Source organism: Tachyglossus aculeatus, chromosome 21, assembly GCF_015852505.1.
Source record: "Tachyglossus aculeatus isolate mTacAcu1 chromosome 21, mTacAcu1.pri, whole genome shotgun sequence".
Taxonomy (NCBI): Eukaryota; Metazoa; Chordata; class Mammalia; order Monotremata; family Tachyglossidae; genus Tachyglossus; species Tachyglossus aculeatus.
Window position 1 is genome coordinate 16,256,041 of NC_052086.1, and position 17,167 is coordinate 16,273,207.

The following is a 17,167-nucleotide window of genomic DNA, read 5'->3' on the forward strand; positions in this document are numbered from 1 at the left end:
CTAAGCATTTGGAATGTGCAATTAGACAATCCTTGCCCACAACGGGCTCACAGTCTAGAAGGCGGGGGAGACAGACAACAAAACAAAGAGACAGGCATCAATAGCATCAAAATAAATAAACAGGATTATAGATCTCTCTCTCTCATTCATTCAGTCGTACTTATTGAGCACTGCCTGCGTGCAGAGCACTGGCCTAAGTGTTTGGAAAGTGCAACTGGGCAACAGATAGAGACAATCCCTGCCCACAACTGGCTCACAGTCTAGAAGAGGGGGGAGACAGACAACAAAACAAAGAGACAGGCATCAATAGCATCAAAATAAATATACAGAATAATAGATCTCTCATTCATTCAGTCGTATTGATTGAGCACTGTCCTAAGCGTTTGGAAAGTGCAATTAGACAATCCCTGATCACAACGGGCTCACAGTCTAGAAGAGGGGGGAGACAGACAACAAAACAAAGACACAGGCATCAATAGCATCAAAATAAATCAACAGGATTATAGATCTCCCCCTCTCTCTCTCATTCATTCAGTAGTACTTATTGAGTGCTGTGTGCAGAGCACTGGCCTAAGCGTTTGGGAAGTGCAATTGGGCAACAGATAGAGACAATCCCTGCCCACAACGGGCTCACAGTCTAGAAGAGGGGGGAGACAGACAACAAGACAAAAAGACAGGCATTAATAGCATCAAAATAAATAAATAGAATTATAGATATCTCTCTCATTCATTCAGTCGTACTTATTGAGCGCTGACTCTGTGCAAAGCACTGGCCTAAGTGTTTGGAAAGTGCAATTGGGCAACAGATAGAGACAATCCCTGCCCACGACAGGCTCGCAGTCTAGAAGGTGGGGGGAGTCAGACAACAAAACAAAATGATAGGCATTAATAGCATCAAAATAAATAAATAGAATTATATATCTCTCTCATTCATTCAGTCGTACTTATTGAGCGCTGACTGTGTGCACAGCACTGCCCTAAGCGTTTGGAAAGTGCAATTAGACAATCCCTGCCCACAACGAGCTCACAGTCTAGAAGAGGGAGGAGACAGACAACAAAACAAAAAGATAGGCATTAATAGCATCAAAATAAATAAACAGAATTATAGATCTCTCTCATTCATTCAGTCGTACTTATTGAGCGCTGACTCTGTGCAGAGCACGTTCCTAAGCGTTTGGGAACTGAGAGAGAAGCAGTGTGGCTCAGTGGGAGAGAGCCCGGGCTCTGGAGTCAGAGGTCCTGGGTTCAAATCCCGACTCCGCCAATTGTCAGCTGTGTGACTTTGGGCAAGTCGCTTCACTTCTCTGGGCCTCAGTTACCTCATCTGCAAAATGGGGATGAAGACTGGGAGCCCTCCGTGGGACAACCTGATCCCCCTGGAAACTCCCCCAGCGCTTAGAACAGTGTTTGGCACATAGTAAGCGCTTAATAAATGCCATCGTTGTGAGCCCCCTGTTGGGTAGGGACCGTCTCTCTACGCTGCCAACCTGTCCTTCCCAAGCGCTTAGTCCAGTGCTCTGCACACAGTAAGCGCTCAATAAATACGATTGACTGATTGATTGATTATTATTATTATTATTCTTTCCTGGGAAATGGGGAATGGGAAATGGTGGGAGGGCGAGGGCTGGGGAATGTTGGCTTGGGAGGGGGCGTCCAGCACGCTCCCCGGGGGCTGGGGGAGCCGTCCGGCCGTCCGTCCGGCACTCACCGGACTTGGGCGGGTAGCGGTAGGCCGAGTTGGCCTGGATGTCGATGTCCTCCACCCCGGCCATCCTGCGGCTCAGGATGGACCCCATCGTGCGGCGGAGGGAGGAGGAGGAGGAGGAGGAGGGAGGACGAGGAAGAAGAAGAGATGGAGGAGGAAGATGGAGGAGGAAGAAGAGGAGGAGACGACGACGGCCCGACGGACGGACAGACGGACGGACGGACGCTCCCCCCGACACGACACGGCCCGGCCCCGGCGCTCCCTGGGAAATGTAGTCCTGGCTCGCCGAGAACCCGCGGAGCATCCCGGACCCCCAACTACAAAGACCAGAATCCCCCGCGGCCCGGCCCCGGCGCTCCCTGGGAAATGGAGGCCTGGCTCCCCGGGAGCCCGCGGAGCAGCCCGGACCCCCAACTACAAAGACCAGAATCCCCCGCGGCCCGGCCCCGACGCTCCCTGGGAAATGTAGTCCTGCCTCTCCGAGAGCCTGCGGAGGAGCCCGGACCCCCAACTACAAAGACCAGAATCCCCCGCGGCCCGGCCCCGACGCTCCCTGGGAAATGGAGGCCTTCCCAGACTGAGCCCCCTCCTTCCTCTCCGCCACCTCCCCCTCGCCCTACCTCCTTCCCCTCTCCACAGCACCTGTATATATGTTTGTACGTATTTATTACTCTACTTACTCTACAGAGAGCTCGCCTCCTCCAGGAGGCCTTCCCAGACTGAGCCCCCTCCTTTCTCTCCCCCACCTCCTTCCCCTCCCCACAGCACCTGTATATATGTTTGTACAGATTTATTACTTATTTATTATTGAAGCAGCGTGGCTCAGTGGAAAGAGCACGGGCTTTGGAGTCAGAGGTCATGGGTTCGAATCCCGGCTCCGCCACGTGTCTGCTGTGTGACCTTGGGCAAGTCACTTCACTTCTCTGAGCCTCAGTGACCTCATCTGTAAAATGGGGATTAAGACTGTGAGCCCCACGTGGGACAACCTGATCACTTTGTATCCCCCCAAGCGCTTAGAACAGTGCTTTGCACATAGTAAGCGCTTAACAAATGCCAACATTATTATTATTACTCTATTTACTCTACTGAGAGCTCACCTCCTCCAGGAGGCCTTCCCAGACTGAGCCCCCTCCTTCCTCTCCCCCTCCTTCCCCCTCCATCCCCCCGCCTTACCTCCTTCCCCTCCCCACAGCACCTGTATATATGTTTGTACATATTTATTACTCTATTCATTTGTTTCACTCGTACATATCTATTCTATTTATTTTATTTTGTTAATATGTTTGGTTTTCTTCTCTGTCTCCCCCTTCTACACTGTGAGCCCACTGTTGGGTAGGGACCGTTTCTCTATGTTGCCAACTTGGACTTCCCAAGCGCTTAGTCCAGTGCTCTGCACACAGTAAGCGCTCAATAAATAGGAATGAATGAATGGGTGGATGGATGAATGAACGAACGAACGAATGAATGAATGAAATATAGTCCTGGCTCGCCGCGACCCCGCGGAGGAGCCCGGGCCCCCAACTACAAAGACCAGAATCCCCCTTCGGGATGATACTAAGTCAACGGGTATTACGGGGGGGGGCGGGCATTCATTCATTCAATCCTATTTATTGAGCGCTTACTGTGTGCAGAACACTGGACTAAGCGCTTGGGAAGTACAAGTCGGCAACATAGAGAGACCAGTCCCTACCCAACAGCGGGCTCACAGCCTAGAAGGGGGAGACAGACGAGAAAACAAAACATATTAACAAAATAAAATAAATGGAATAAATATGTACCAGTAAAATAGAGTAATATACATCTAGATACATGCACTCATTCATTCATTCAATCCTATTTATTGAGCGCTTACTGTGTGCACAACACTGGACTAAGCGCTTGGGAAGTACAAGTCGGCAACATAGAGAGACAGTGCCTACCCAACAGCGGGCTCACGGTCTAGAAGGGGGAGACAGACGAGAAAACAAAACATATTAACAAAATAAAATAAATGGAATAAATATGTACCAGTAAAATAGAGTAATATACATCTAGATACATTCACTCATTCATTCGTATTTATTGAGCGCTTACTGTGTGCAGAGCACTGGACTCAGCGCTTATTCATTCAATCGTATTTATTGATAATTATCATAATGATAATGATGGCATTTGTTAAGCGCTTACAACGTGCCAAGCACTGTTCTAAACGAATAGGATTATAGCTACGTGCATTTCATTCATTCATTCAATCGTATTTATTGAGCGCTTACTGTGTGCAGAGCACTGGACTAAGCGCTTGGGAAGTACAAGTTGGCAACATTTAGAGACGGTCCCTACCCAACAGCGGGCTCACAGTCTAGATGGGGGAGACAGACAACAAAACAAAACATATTATCAAAATAAAATGAATAGAAGAAGTATGTACAAGTAAAATAGAGTAATAAATATGTACAAACCTATATACATATATACAGGTGGTGTGAGGAGGGGAAGGAGGTAAGGCGAGGAGGATGGGGAGGAGGAGGAGAGGAAGGAGGGGGCTCAGTCATCGTATTTATTGAGCGCTTACTCTGCAGAGCACTGAACTAAGCGCTTATTCATTCAATCGTATTTATTGATAGTTATTATAATAATAATGATAGCATTTGTTAAGCACTTACAACGTGCCAAGCACTGTTCTAAGCGAATAGAATTATAGCTATAAGGCACATCATTAACAGAACCAACAGAATAGTAAAAATGTACAAGTACAATAAATAGAGTAAGAAATCTGTACGAACATATATACAAGTGCTGTGGGGAGGGGAAGGAAGTAGGGTGGGGAGGGGGAGAGGATAAAGGGGGCTCAGTGTGGGAAGGCCTCCTGGAGGAGGTGAGCTCTCAGCAGGGCTTTGAAGGGAGGAAGAGAGCTGCTGAGGATGTTTCCCGCGCCGGTTTTTATATATTATATATATATTATATATTAGCCGGTTTTTATATATCGTAAATTGGAATTAAGCTTAGAGGGACTCCATTCATTCATTCAATCGTATTTATTGAGCCCTTACTGTGTGCAGAGCACTGTACTAAGCACTCGGGAAGTACAAGTTGGCAACGTATAGAGACGGTCCCTACTCAACAGCGGGCTCACATTCATTCATTCATTTAATCGTATTTATTGAGCGCTTACTGTGTGCAGAGCACCGGACTAAGCGCTTGGGAAGTACAGGTTGGCAACATTCAGAGACGGCCCCTACCCAACAGCGGGCTCACAGTCTAGTCCTTCAAAGCCCTACTGAGAGCTCACCTCCTCCAGTAGGCCTTACCAGACTGGAATGCCCTCCCTCTGCACATCCGCCAAGCTAGCTCTCTTCCTCCCTTCAAGGCCCTGCTGAGAGCTCACCTCCTCCAGGAGGCCTTCCCAGACTGAGCCCCTTCCTTCCTCCCCGCCTCGTCCCCCTTTCCATCCCCCGCATCTTACCTCCTTCCCTTCCCCACAGCACCTGTATATATGTATATATGTTTGTACATATTTATTACTCTATTTATTTTACTTGTACATATCTATTCTATTTATTTTATTTTGTTAGTATTTTGGTTTTGGTCTCTGTCTCCCCTTTTAGACTGTGAGCCCACTGTTGGGTAGGGACTGTCTCTACATGTTGCCAACTTGTACTTCCCAAGCGCTTAGTACAGTGCTCTGCACACAGTAAGCGCTCAATAAATACGATTGATTGATTGAGCCCCCTCCTTCCTATCCCCCTCCTCCCCCTTGCCTTATCTCCTTCCCCTCCCCACAGCACCTGTACATATGTATATATGTTTGTACGTATTTATTACTCTATTTTACTTGCACATATTTATTCTATTTATTTTATTTTGTTAATATCTTTTGCTTTGTTTTCTGTTTTCCCCTTCTAGACTGTGAGCCTGTTGTTGGGTAGGGACCGTCTCTAGATGTTGCCAACTTGGACTTCCCAAGTGCTTAGTCCAGTGCTCTGCACACAGTAAGCGCTCAATAAATACGATTGAATGAATGAATGAATGAATGAATGAATGAATGAATGAATGAATGAATGACTGTGAGCCCACTGTTGGGTAGGGACCATCTCTATATGTTGCCAACTTGTACTTCCCAAGCGCTTAGTCCAGTGCTCTGCACACAGTAAGCGCTCAATAAATACGATTGAATGAATGAATAGAAGATTTCCACTTGCCAACTCTAGCCCTGCTGAGAGCTCCCCTCCTCCAGGAGGCCTTCCCAGACTGAGCCCCCATTCTCCTCTCCTCCTCCCCACCCCTCCCCTCTGCCCTACCTCCTTCCCCTCCCCACGGCACTTGTATATATTTGTACAGATGTATTACTCTATTTAACCTGTACATATTTCCTACTCTATTAATAATGTGCATAGAGCTATAATTCTATTTATTCTGATGGTTTTGACACCTGTCCACATGTTTTGTTGTCTGTCTCCCCCTTCTAGACTGTGAGCCCGTTGTTGGGTAGGGACCGTCTCTAGATGTTGCCGACCCTTGTACTTCCCAAGCGCTTAGTACAGTGCTCTGCACACAGTAAGCGCTCAATAAATACGATTGAATGAATGAATGATGAGTCTGACCCTGCGGTCCCCTCGGTGGGGCGTCGCTTGCTGTGCTGCCAGGAACCAGCAGAGGGCGCCACCCAGATTTCCCCTTTGTGTCCAATGAAAGAGCGAAGAGGCTGGGCCAGGTTTTAATGATAATAATAATAATAATAATAATAACAATAATAATAACAATAATAATAATAATAACATTTGTTAAGCTTTTATTCATTCATTCATTCATGCAATCGTATTTATTGAGCGCTTTTATTGTGTTGCCGACTTGTACTTCCCAAGTGCTTAGTCCAGTGCTCTGCACACTGCTCAATAAATACGATTGATTGATTGATTGATTACTGTGTGCAGAGCACTGTACTAAGCGCTTGGGAAGTCCAATCAATCGTATTTATTGAGCACTTACTGTGTGCAGAGCACTGGACTAAGCGCTTGGGAAGTCCAAGTTGGCAACATGTAGAGACGGTCGCTACCCAACAGCGGGCTCACAGTCTAGAAGGGGGAGACAGACAACAGAACAAAACATCTTAACAAAATAAAATCAATAGAAGAAATATGTACAAGTAAAATAAATAGAGAAGCAAATAATTGGAGAAGCAGCGTGGCTCAGTGGAAAGAGCCCGGGCTTTGGAGTCAGAGGGCGTGGGTTCAGATCCCGTCTCCGCCAATTGTCTGCTGTGTGACTTTGGGCAAGTCACTTCACTTTTCTGTGCCTCAGTTCCCTCATCTGGAAAATGGGGATGAAGACTGTGAGCCCCCCGTGGGACAACCTGATCACCTTGTAACCTCCCTAGCACTTAGAACAGTGCTTTGCACATAGTAAGCACTTAATAAATTCCATTATTATCTAGACTGTGAGCCCACTGTTGGGTAGGGACCGTCTCTATATGTTGCCAACTTGTAGTTCCAAAGCGCTTAGTACAGTGCTCTGCACACAGTAAGTGCCCAATAAATACGATTGAATGAATGACTGAATGAATGAAATAGAGTAATAAATATGTACAAACATATATACATATGTTTATATGTATATATACAGGTGTTGTGGGGAGGTGAAGGAAAAATATGGAATGCTTCACAAATTATTAAGTGCCAAGCGCTGTTCTAAGCGCTGGGGGGATACATGGTAATCAGGTTGTCCCATGTGGGGCTTGTAGTCTTCATCCCCATTTTACAGATAATAATAATGATGGCATTTATTAAGCACTTACTATGTGCAAAGCACTGTTCTAAGCGCTGGGGAGGTTACAAGGTGATCAGGTTGTCCCACGGGGGGCTCACAGTCTTCATCCCCATTTTACAGATAATAATAATAATGGCATTTATTAAGCGCTTACTATGTGCAAAGTACTGTTCTAAGCACTGGGGAGGTTACAAGGTGATCAGGTTGTCCCATGGGGGGCTCACAGTCTTCATCCCCATTTTACAGACAATAATAATAATGGCATTTATTAAGCGCTTACTATGTGCAAAGCACTGTTCTAAGCGCTGGGAGGTTACAAGGTGATCAGGTTGTCCCATGGGGGGCTCACAGTCTTCATCCCCATTTTCCAGATGAGGTAACTGAGGCCCAGAGAAGTGAAGTGACTTGCCCAAAGTCACACAGCTGACAAGTGGCGGAGGTGGAATTTGAATCCATGACCTCTGACTCCGAAGCCTGGGCTCTTTCCACTGAGCCACGCTGCTTCTGATGAGGGAACTCATGAGAAGGATGAGGGAACTGAGGCACAGAGAATAAGTGGCTCCACCACTTGTCTGTTGGGTGGCCTTGAGCAAATCACTTCACTTCTCCATGCCTCAGTTTACCTCACCTGTAAAATGGAGATTAGGACTGGGAACCCCATGTGGAGCAGGGACTGTGTCCAACCTGATTAGCTTGGATCTACCCCAGAGCTTAGTACAGCACCTGGCCCATAGTGAGCACTTCATCATCATCATCAATCGTATTTATTGAGCACTTACTGTGTGCAGAGCACTGTACTAAGCGCTTGGGAAGTACAAATTGGCAACATATAGAGACAGTCCCTACCCAACATTGGGCTCACAGTCTAAAAGGGGGAGACAGAGAACAAAACCAAACATACTAACAAAATAAAATAAATAGAAAAGACATGTACAAGTAAAATAAATGGAGTAATAAATATGTACAAACGTATATACATATATACAGGTGCTGTGGGGAAGGGAAGGAGGTAAGATGAGGGGGATGGAGAGGGGGACGAGGGGAAGAGGAAGGAAGGGGCTCAGTGTGGGAAGGCCTCCTGGAGGAGGTGAGCTCTCAGTAGGGCCTTGAAGGGAGGAAGAGAGCTACCTTGGCGGATGGGCAGAGGGAGGGCATTCCAGGCCCGGGGGATGACGTGGGCCAGGGGTCGATGGCGGGACAGGCGAGAACGAGGTACAGTGAGGAGATTAGCGGCAGAGGAGCGGAGGGTGCGGGCTGGGCTGTAGAAGGAGAGAAGGGAGGTGAGGTAGGAGGGGGCGAGGTGATGGACAGCCTTGAAGCCCAGGGTGAGGAGTTTCTGCCTGATGCGCAGATTGATTGGTAGCCACTGGAGATTTTTAAGGAGGGGAGTAACATGCCCAGAGCGTTTCTGGACAAAGACAATCTGGGCAGCAGCATGAAGTATGGACTGAAGTGGGGAGAGACATGTGGATTGGAGATCAGAGAGAAGGCTGGTGCAGTAGTCCAGATGGGATAGGATGAGAGCTTGAACGAGCAGGGTAGCGGTTTGGATGGAGAGGAAAGGGCGGGTCTTGGCAATGTTGCGGAGCTGAGACTGGCAGGTTTTGGTGACGGCTTGGATGTGAGGGGTGAACGAGAGAGCGGAATCGAGGATGACACCAAGGTTGCGGGCTTGTGAGACGGGAAGGATGGTAGTGCCGTCAACAGAGATGGGAAAGTCAGGGACAGGGCAGGGTTTGGGAGGGAAGACAAGGAGTTCAGTCTTGGACATGTTGAGTTTTAGGTGGCGGGCAGACATCCAGATGGAGATGTCCTGAAGGCAGGAGGAGATGCGAGCCTGGAGGGAGGGGGAGAGAGCAGGGGCAGAGATGTAGATCTGGGTGTCATCAGCGTAGAGATGATAGTTGAAGCCGTGGGAGCGAATGAGGTCACCAAGGGAGTGAGTGTAGATCAAGAACAGAAGGGGATGTATCTAGATGTAGATATGTATATAGCTATAATTCTATAGCTATATACATGTTATATATGCATATATATAGTATATGTATATACACATGTATGTATATATATACATATAGAGCATGTATAGCCTGTATATATTTGTATATGTGCTATACACCGCACAGGTGCATGATGCCAAAACCTCACTGGTGCCAGGAAGGGATTTACAGGGCCTGGCACATACTAAGAGCCTAAAAAATATCACAATTATTATTATTAGAGAAGCAGCGTGGCTCAGTGGCCAGAGCCCCGGCTTTGGAGTCAGAGGTCACGGGTTCAAATCCCGGCTCCGCCACTTGTCCGCTGTGTGACTTTGGGCAAGTCACTTAATTTCTCTGAGCCTCAGTTACCTCACCTGTAAAATGGGGATTCAGACTGTGAGCCCCATGTGGGACAACCTGATCATCACGTATCTCCCCCAGCGCTTAGAAGAGTGCTTTGCACATAGTAAGCGCTTAACAAATGCCAACACTATTATTATTATTATCTACAGCATGCTCTGGCTAAGAATTCCCAGCTCTGCGGTGGATAGGACAGCTACGGAAACCTTACCGGATTTAGGGGTGTGGAAGTAGTGAGGGGGATGGTGGGAACGGCAGGCCTGGAAATCAGAGGACCCGGGTGGGCATCAGAGCAGAGAATATGTTTTGTTTCGTTGTCTGTCTTCCCCTTCTAGACTGTGAGCCCGCTGTTGGGTAGGGGCCGTCTCTATATGTTGCCCACTTGTACTTCCCAAGCGCTTAGTACAGTGCTCGGCACACAGTAAGCGCTCAATAAATACGATTGATTGAATGAATGAAGCAATTACTGCCCAGAAACAGCTGGTGGGCACAGAGGCAGAGACCCTTCCCTCCCCTTCCCCAATTACCTAGGCCCTGCTCCCTTCCTCCTCTGCTCAGCCAACCAAGGAATCCGAAGAAGTTCAGCAGCTGGGATGGATGATGATGGGCTAAAAATGGTTATCTCCTGCCTATGAGGCTATTGTCTTCCCCGCCGCCGACGATGTCCGGCCACCTGAGCCTCACGTCTAGTGCAGACCCAGGCTGCCCATCCGACACGCAAATTCGTGAAGCCTTCCATATTTTTCAAGGCCCTACTGAGAGCTCACCTCCTCCAGGAGGCCTTCCCAGACTGAGCCCCTTCCTTCCTCTCCCCCTCTTCCCCCTCTCCCTTTTAGACTGTGAGCCCACTGTTGGGTAGGGACTGTCTTTATATGTTGCCAATTTGTACTACCCAAGTGCTTAGTACAGTGCTCTGCACATAGTAAGCGCTCAATAAATACAATTGATGATGATGATGATCCCCCATCTTACCTCCTTCCCTTCCCCACAGCACCTCTATATATGTATATATGTTTGTACATATTTATTACTCTATTTATTTATTTATTTTACCTGTACATATCTATTCTATTTATTTTATTTTGTTAGTATGTTTGGTTTTGTTTTCTGTCTCCCCCTTTTAGACTGTGAGCCCACTGTTGGGTAGGGACCATCTCTATATGTTGCCAACTTGTACTTCCCAAGCGCTTAGTACAGTGCTCTGCACACAGTAAGTGCTCAATAAATACGATTGATTGATTGATTGACAGCCCCTTCGTGGAGGAGCAGGGCGGACAGGGAATGCAGTAGCCGAGTTCAGCGCCAAGCTGGGGCCCTGGTGAACTTTGTCTCAATAAACACCGGCCAACCCAGAAGGCTGACTCACCACCTAGAATGTTTTCTCATTTTCTCTCCTCCGGATCCGGGTGCGCTGCCCCGAAGAAAGAAAAACACAGCAGCATGGGTAGAGCACGGGCCTGGGACTCAGAAGGACCTGGGTTCTAATCCCCGCTCCGCCACTCGTCTGCTGGGTGACCTCGGGCGAGACGCTTCACATCTCTGGGCCTCAGTTCCCTCACCTGCAAAATGGGGATTAAGACTGTGAGCTCTATGCGGGACGGGAACTCTATCCAACCCGATTATTTTGTATCTACCCCAGCGCTTAGAACGGTGCCTGCCACATAATAAGCGCTTAACAAATACCACAATTAAAGGATTGGTGAGGCAAGCGGGCCAGTTCCCTGCTGCCCTCTGGTTTGCCCTATTCTCCAGAAGAGCAGCCCCATGTGGGGGTCAGTGATGGGACCAGTTTAGACTCCCTTTTTCCAAGCACCAGATCCCAACCTGTCCAGGGTCAGCGATGGGACCAGTTTAGACTCCCTTTTTCCAGATCCCAACCTGTCCAGGGGCCTGACTCTGGCTAGGGGCCCCAGGGCAGGGGGGGACAGTCAGAATCCCTCCTTGTTCTCTCCCATCATGTGCCTGGATTTTCAATTTCAAAATGCCCCGTGGGGAATTCTAGCCTTTGGTAAATCGGAGGCCGACTCCTGCTCCACCGGTATTGCTAGATTTATTTATATTAATGTCTGTCTCCCTCTCTAGACTGTGAACTCATTTTATCCAGGGAATGTGTTTGATGTTATATCGTATTTTCCCAAGTGCTTAGTAATCAATCAATCATATTTATTGAGCGCTTACTGTGGGCAGAGCACTGTACTAAGCGCTGGCAACATATAGAGACAGTCCCTATCCAACAGTGGCTTAGTACGGTGCTTTGCACACAGTAAGTGCTCAATAAATACTCTTATTGTTATTCACCGTCATCATCATCATCATCTCTCTGGCCGCTCATTCTCATTCTTGGCCTCTTTCACAGCCTCCTCCTCCTCCTCCCACCAGCTGTCAGGGTCCCTTAAGGTTTAGTTCTGCGTCCCCTTCTATTCTCCACCTACACTGTAAGCTCCCTGTGGGCAGGGACTGTGTCTGCTTGATATATTGTACTCTCCCAAGCGCTTAGTACAGTGCTGTGCCCACAGTAAGTGCTCAATAAAGAAGCTCGGATGCATGAATGAATGAACTAATTATGGAAGTGTCCACTTGTGTACATATCTGTAATTTATTTGTATTGGTGTCTATCATCTCCCCCTTTCTAGACTGTAAGCTCGTCGTGGGCAGGGAATGTGTTGGCTTATGGTTGTATTGTAAATAATAATAATGAATAATGATAGCATTTATTAAGCGCTTACTATGTGCAAAGCACTGTTCTAAGCACTGGGGAGGTTACAAGGTGATCAGGTTGTCCCACGGGGGGCTTACAGTCTGTTTGTACATATTTATTACTCTATTTTACTTGTACATATCTATTCTATTTATTTTCTTCCGTTAGTATGTTTGGTTTTGTTCTCTGTCTCCCCCTTTTAGACTGTGAGCCCACTGTTGGGTAGGGACTGTCTCTATATGTTGCCAACTTGTACTTCCCAAGCGCTTAGTACAGTGCTCTGCACACATTAAGCGCTCAATAAATACGATTGATTGGTTGATTAATCCCCATTTAACAGATGAGGTAACTGAGGCCCAGTGAAGTGACTTGCCCAAAGTCACGCAGCTGACAATTGGCTTAGTACAGTGCTAAGTGCTTAGTACAGTGCTCTGCCCACAGTAAGCACTCAATAAATACGATTGAATGAATGAATTGGCGGAGTCGGAATTTGAACCCATGACCTCTGACTCCAAAGCCCGGGCTCTTTCCACTGAGCCATGCTGCTTCTCTCCCGAGAGCTTAGCACAGTGCTCTGCACACAGTAAATACTCAATAAATTTGACTGACTGAACGAATGAATAAAAGTACCAAGTTCCAAGTTCTCCTGCCTCTGCAATTCCCGTTGTTCAGCTGGCAGCAATGCTTTAGGATCGGAGAATGTCGCAGTGTGGTGTAGTGGATAGAGCCAGAAGGACCTGGGTTCTAATCTCAGCTCTGCCACTCGTCTGCTGTGTGAACTTGGGCAGTCACTTCACTTCCGTGGGCCTCCGTTTCCTCCTCTGTCAAAATGGGGATTAAGACTGTAAGCCCCATGTGGGATAGGGACGGCGTCCAAGCTGATTAGCTTGGATCTACCCCAGCACTTAGTCCAGTGCCTGGCAACATAGTAGGCCCTTAACAAATAGAACTGGAGAAGCAGCGTGGCTCAGCGGAAAGAGCCCGGGCTTTGGAGTCAGAGGTCATGGGTTCGAATCCCGGCTCCGCCACTTGTCAGCTGTGTGACTTTGGGCAAGTCACTTCACTTCTCTGGGCCTCAGTTCCCTCATCTGTAAAATGGGGATGAAGAGTGTGAGCCCCCTGTGGGACAACCTGATCACCTTGTAACCTCCGCAGCGCTTAGAACAGTGCTTTGCACATAGTAAGCGCTTACGGAGGCCTTCCCAGACTGAGCCCCCTCCTTCCTCTCCCCCTCCTCCCCATCCCCCCTGCCTTACCTCCTTCCCCTCCCCACAGCACCTGTATATATGTTTGTACGTATTTATTACTCTATCTATTTTATTTGTACATATTTATTCTATTCATTTTATTTTGTTAATATGTTTTGTTTTGTTCTCTGTCTCCCCCTTCTAGACTGTGAGCCCACTGTTGGGTAGGGACCGTCTCTATATGTTGCCAACTTGGACTTCCCAAGTGCTTAGTACAGTGCTCTGCACACAGTAAGCGCTCAATAAATACGATTGAATGAATGAATGAATAAATGCCATCATCATTATTATTATTAAGCCCCATGTGGGATAGGGACTGTGTCCAAGCTGATTAGCCTGTATCTACCCCAGCACGTAGTCCAGTGCCTGGCACATAGTAGGCCCTTAACAAATACTGAGCCCGCTGTTGGGTAGGGACTCTCTCTATATGTTGCCAGCTTGTACTTCCCAAGCGCTTAGTACAGTGCTCTGCACACAGTAAGCGCTCAATAAATATGATTGATTGATTATTTTAAAAAAAGTCACGGTTTTTGGCCCATCACCTTCCTTTTGGGTCCCCAGGCCCTTCCTCCCCGCCACCCTTGCCATGTAGGAGCGAAGCCCTCATACCTGCTGAATGGAGAAGCAGCGTGGCTCAGTGGAAAGAGCCCGGGCTTTGGAGTCAGAGGTCATGGGTTCAAATCGCGGCTCCACCAACTGTCAGCTGTGTGACTTTGGGTATGTCACTTCACTTCTCCGGGCCTCAGTTCTCTCATCTGTAAAATGGGGATGAAGCCTGTGAGCCCCCCGTGGGACAACCTGATTACCTTGTACCCCCCTCCAGCGCTTAGAACAGGGCTTTGCACATAGTAAGCGCTTAATAAATGCTATTTAAAAAAAAATACCTCCCGCTGCTTAGCAACCACAATGGGCACCATCAGTCCCAGCGGACTCAGGGGCCCGACAGCCCCAGCCTAGGGATGTCTGGGTCCCGGGAAGGATGTCTGGGGCCCGGGAATGCTTTCCCTGCCTCAGAGATGCTGGGATTGGGCTAGACGACTTTCCAGGTTGCCATCAGCAACCTCTGCCGGCTCCTCCTGGGCCCCGGCCTCTGATTCTCTAGGCGGAAGGCGTCGGGGTTGGGAACTTCTCCCTGCTCAGCCAATGAATCAATCAATCAATCAATCGTATTTATTGAGCACTTACTGTGTGCAGAGCACTGTACTAAGCGCTTGGGAAGCACAAGTTGGCAACATACAGAGACAGTCCCTACCCAACAGTGGGCTCACAGTCTAAAAGGGGGAGACAGAGAACAAAACCAAACATACTAACAAAACAAAATAAATAGAATATATATGTACTGGTAAAATAAATAAATAAATAGAGTAATAAATATGTACAAACATATATATATATATATATATACAATGAAGCGGGCCTACTACTGCTAGAAGCGGCGTGGCTCAGCAGAGAGAGCACACAGGCCTGGGAGTCAAAGGGACCTGAGTTCTAATCCCGGCTCCGCCCCCAGAATAATAATAATAATGATGTATTTGTTAAGCGCTGCCTATGTGCGAAGCACTGTTCTAAGCGTTGGGAAGGTTACAAGGTGATCAGGTTGTCCAACGGGGGGCTCACAGTCTTAATCCCCATTTGACAGATGAGGGAACTGAGGCCCAGAGAAGTGAAGTGACTTGCCCAACATCACACAGCTGACCAGTGGCGGGGACGGGATTTGAACCCATGACCTCTGACTCCAAAGCCTGGGCTCTTTCCAGTCTTTTAGACTGTGAGCCCACTGTTGGGTAGGGACTGTCTCTATATGTTGCCAACTTGTACTTCCCAAGCGCTTAGTACAGTGCTCTGCACACAGTAAGAGCTCAATAAATACGATTGATTTCCACTGAGCCACACTGCTTCCCATGTCTGCTGGGTGACCTAGGGCCAGTCATTTAACTTCTCTGGGCCTCAGTTACCTCATCTCTAGACTGTGAGCTCATTATGGGCAAGAATGTGTCTGTTTGTTGTTATATTGTACTTTTCCAAGCGCTTAGTACAGTGTTTTGCACACAATAAGCGCTCAATAAATACGATTGAATGAATCTGTAAAATGGGTATAAGAATGTGAGTCCCATGAGGGACAGGGACTGCATCCAACCTCATTAACTTGTATCTACCCCAGTGCTTAGAACAGTGCTTGGCAATTGGCCTCAATTACCTCATCTGTAAAAGGGGATTAAGACTGTGAGCCCCATATAATTATTATTATAATGATGGCATTTATTAAGCGCTTACTATGTGCAAGGCACTGTTCTAAGCGCTGGGGAGGTTACAAGGTGATCAGGTTGTCCCACGGGGGGCTCACAGTCTTAATCCCCATTTTACAGATGAGGTAACTGAGGCACAGAGAAGTTAAGTGACTTGCCCAACGTCACACAGCTGACAATCGGTGGATCCGGGATTTGAACCCATGACCTCTGAATCCAAAGCCCAGGCTCCTTCCACTGAGCCACGCTGCTTCCATATGGGACAGGGATTGTGCCCAACCGGTTGTGCTTGTATGCACCCCAGTGCTTAGTACAGTGCTTGGCACATAGTAAGTGCTTAACAGAGGTCATGGGTTCAAATCCCAGCTCTGCCAATTGTGTGACTTTGGGCAAGTCACTTAACTTCTCTGTGCCTCAGTTACCTCATCTGTAAAATGGGGATTAAGACTGTGAGCCCGCCGTGGGACAACCTGATCACCCTGTAACCTCCCCAGTGCTTAGAACAGTGCTTTGAACATAGTAAGCGCTTAATAAATGCTATCATTATTATTATTAACAAATGCAGCAGTTCAATCATTCATTCAATTGTATTTATTGAGCGCTTACTGTGTGCAGAGCACTGTACTAAGCGCTTGGGAAGTACAAGTCGGAAACCTACAGAGACGGTCCCTTCCCAATAACGGGTTCACAGTCTAGAAGGAGAAGACAGACAACAAAACAAAACATGTAGACAGGTGTCAAAAGTGTCAGAATAAATAGAATTACAGCTATATGCACATCGTTAACAAAATAATAGAGTAGCAAATATGCACAAGTAAAATAGAGTAATAAATCTGTACAAGTATCATCATCAAATATCATCAAGCGCTTAGTACATTGCTCTGCACAGAGTAAGCGCTCAAAAAAATGATAGAATGAACGAATCATCATCAAAAACCCTAATTATTCACAGTGCTTGGCACACAGTAAGCACCGTGGCTCAGCGGCAAGAGCCTGGGCTTGGGAATCAGAGGTTATGGATTCTAATCCCAGCTCTGCTGCATGTCTGCTGTGTGACCTGGGGCAAGTCACTCAACTTCTCTGAGCCTATCTGAAAGTAAGCCCAAGCGCTTAGTACAGTGCTCTGCACACAGTGAGCCCTCAATAAATACGATTGAATGAAATGAATGAATGAATAATCGTGGCTC

General features: G+C 47.5%; 1 protein-coding gene across 3 annotated transcripts in view; it reads right to left on the minus strand.

The window, feature by feature from the left end:
* MGRN1 (mahogunin ring finger 1) overlaps positions 1 to 1,816 on the minus strand; it is a 147,043-nt gene extending 145,227 nt beyond the window's left edge. For all 3 annotated transcript variants that reach the window (XM_038762548.1, XM_038762546.1, XM_038762549.1), the window contains exon 1: positions 1,709 to 1,816. In XM_038762548.1, coding sequence (XP_038618476.1) covers positions 1,709 to 1,796 — 88 coding nt within the window. In that variant the 5' untranslated portion in view covers positions 1,797 to 1,816. The remainder of the gene's footprint in view (positions 1 to 1,708) is intronic.
* Positions 1,817 to 17,167: the final 15,351 nt, after the last annotated feature.